Here is a 2,146-nt window from a genome sequence, read left to right on the forward strand (position 1 = left end):
AAACAATACATACTGTTCAAGATCATTTTCACATAAATAAGAATTATTTATAGGAATTATAGATACAGTAATTATGCGCATGAACGGTAAATTCAAAGAAAATGATTTAGGTTTGTTGAGTTCTATGAATAATGTTTTATTTAATGAAAATCCTAATAATCAGTCAATAAAGGAAGTTTGTAATACATACAAAGTAGAATCAAATGATTTATCAAGTGAGATCAAAATAATACATAAATAATTATATAAACCATGAATGTGATACAATTATAAAAAAGATAAATTATATTAAATCTAAAGATATTCAGACAGGATTTCCAACTTATACAAATATATTAAAGATTTTTTTAACCATTCCTACAAATACTGCATCTAATGAACGCAGTTTCCCAGCTCTACGACGATTAAAAATATACTTAAGTGCCACAAAGAGCCAAGAACGATTGAGCAGTTTAGCAATATTATAAATACAAAAAGAATTCCCTATAGATTTTGAAAGTATAATCGAAAAATTTGATGCTGAGGCTCTTCAATAAGAGGTCGCCATTTGACACTGAAGTAGACAAATACCTACTAATTAAATGTTACAGACATTTAATTATTTTTTATTATTATTTATGTTAAAAATATAGTTGCTTTGTTATAATATTTTTTTTAATATTTTTGAAATACAGAGATACAGTTATTAATAAAGAAATTTGATTAACCACTATTGTGTAACAATAATAGAATAAGTTTTATTAAATATTCTGTATTTCTGTGTTAGCCGAAGCCCGAAGGTTTCTGAAAACCAGATTTCTAAATATAGTTATTAAATAACAATATTCCCTTTAAACTATTAGATAACCTTCTTATACCTATGTGTTTATATTACGATAATTAGAAACCCACTTTAAAAACCAAAAGTATTTGAAAAGTATTCCAAATACTTTTTCAAAGTAGGTAGGTATTTAAGTAGTATTTGAAATACTATACAATTAAAGTATTTGATTAGTATCTTAAATACTTAAAAAAAAAGTATTTGAGTATTTACTCAAGTACTTTTTAAAAGTATTCTTTACATGACTGACCGTACGTCGCCCTCCAATTACCGTAAAATCACGGCCTCATTGCGCAACACGAAGGAGGCTGGTATAATAACTGATTCGTCTTCCATGTACGCCAGTCCGTTACTCCTCGTGAACAAGTCTTCGGGCGAAAAACGTCTGTGCGTCGATTTGTTTAATTTAATCAACATACCATGGATCAGCTGAACCCGATGCCCAATATAAACACGCAACTCGGGACTTTATCACATGGCGTGATCTTCACGACCCTCGATATTTCCTGTTGAAATATACAATTAATTTTAGTAGTCAACCTTGACACGTGTGTACAATTTAGTACCTAGTTATACGAGTAGACGACTCACTCTCTATACGGATGTAACTTGACCTCGGTTGTGGATATACATATATAGGGCCTTTGAAGTATGTAAAACTCACTTGTACAGACACCGCCGTACAGTGAATAGGTATACGGTGTGTGTGTACCGTCACAGTTTAAATAGTCCAGCTGTACGTTATTATATATTATGTTTATACAGTTATGCATAATCATATTGCCGTGTTATTATTAATTTATACTAATACTCAAATAATACCGTTCAACCCGATGGCCAAGGAGAAGGCAGCGTTCGATACTGAAGAAGAAATGACTGCAAAGTTTGAATGCATGCTTTTTGGAATAAAAAGTGCGCCGGGAAGTTCCAAAAATTAATTGGAATCGTATTTCACGATTTAAAAAGCGATTGCGTCGTGAGTACGTACCTGGATGGTATAATAATCCAGTTGGAGAACTTGGAGAACCTGCAAATCTAACGTTCAAACCATTGAAATGTATGTTCGGCACTACGTTTGGAAATTGAAGTACCATCATCACGACCATCTCGCGATCATCTGGACCCTAACCCGTCTACGCCCTTTTCTATTGGGTTTCAAGTTTAACATGATTACGGACTGTCAATCTGATGTATCTGAACCTGCACAAAACGGTTAAATCTTAAATTGTACTGTTGAAGAAAATCCAAGCACTTTTACTGTCCTAAAAGGTGATGACAGACACAAAAAAAAATTAAAAATAAAAATAAAAATAAAAATAAATAAAA

General features: G+C 31.6%; 1 protein-coding gene across 1 annotated transcript in view; it reads right to left on the minus strand.

Annotated features, from left to right (window-relative positions):
* Positions 1 to 1,245: 1,245 nt before the first annotated feature.
* The window catches only part of LOC103308375 (piggyBac transposable element-derived protein 3-like), a 4,153-nt gene continuing 3,252 nt past the window's right edge, over positions 1,246 to 2,146 (minus strand). The window contains exon 4 of the mRNA XM_029492826.1: positions 1,246 to 1,326. Within this exon, the coding sequence (XP_029348686.1) occupies positions 1,246 to 1,326 (81 nt within the window). The remainder of the gene's footprint in view (positions 1,327 to 2,146) is intronic.

The sequence above is a fragment of the Acyrthosiphon pisum genome, chromosome X, assembly GCF_005508785.2.
Source record: "Acyrthosiphon pisum isolate AL4f chromosome X, pea_aphid_22Mar2018_4r6ur, whole genome shotgun sequence".
Classification (NCBI taxonomy): domain Eukaryota; kingdom Metazoa; phylum Arthropoda; class Insecta; order Hemiptera; family Aphididae; genus Acyrthosiphon; species Acyrthosiphon pisum.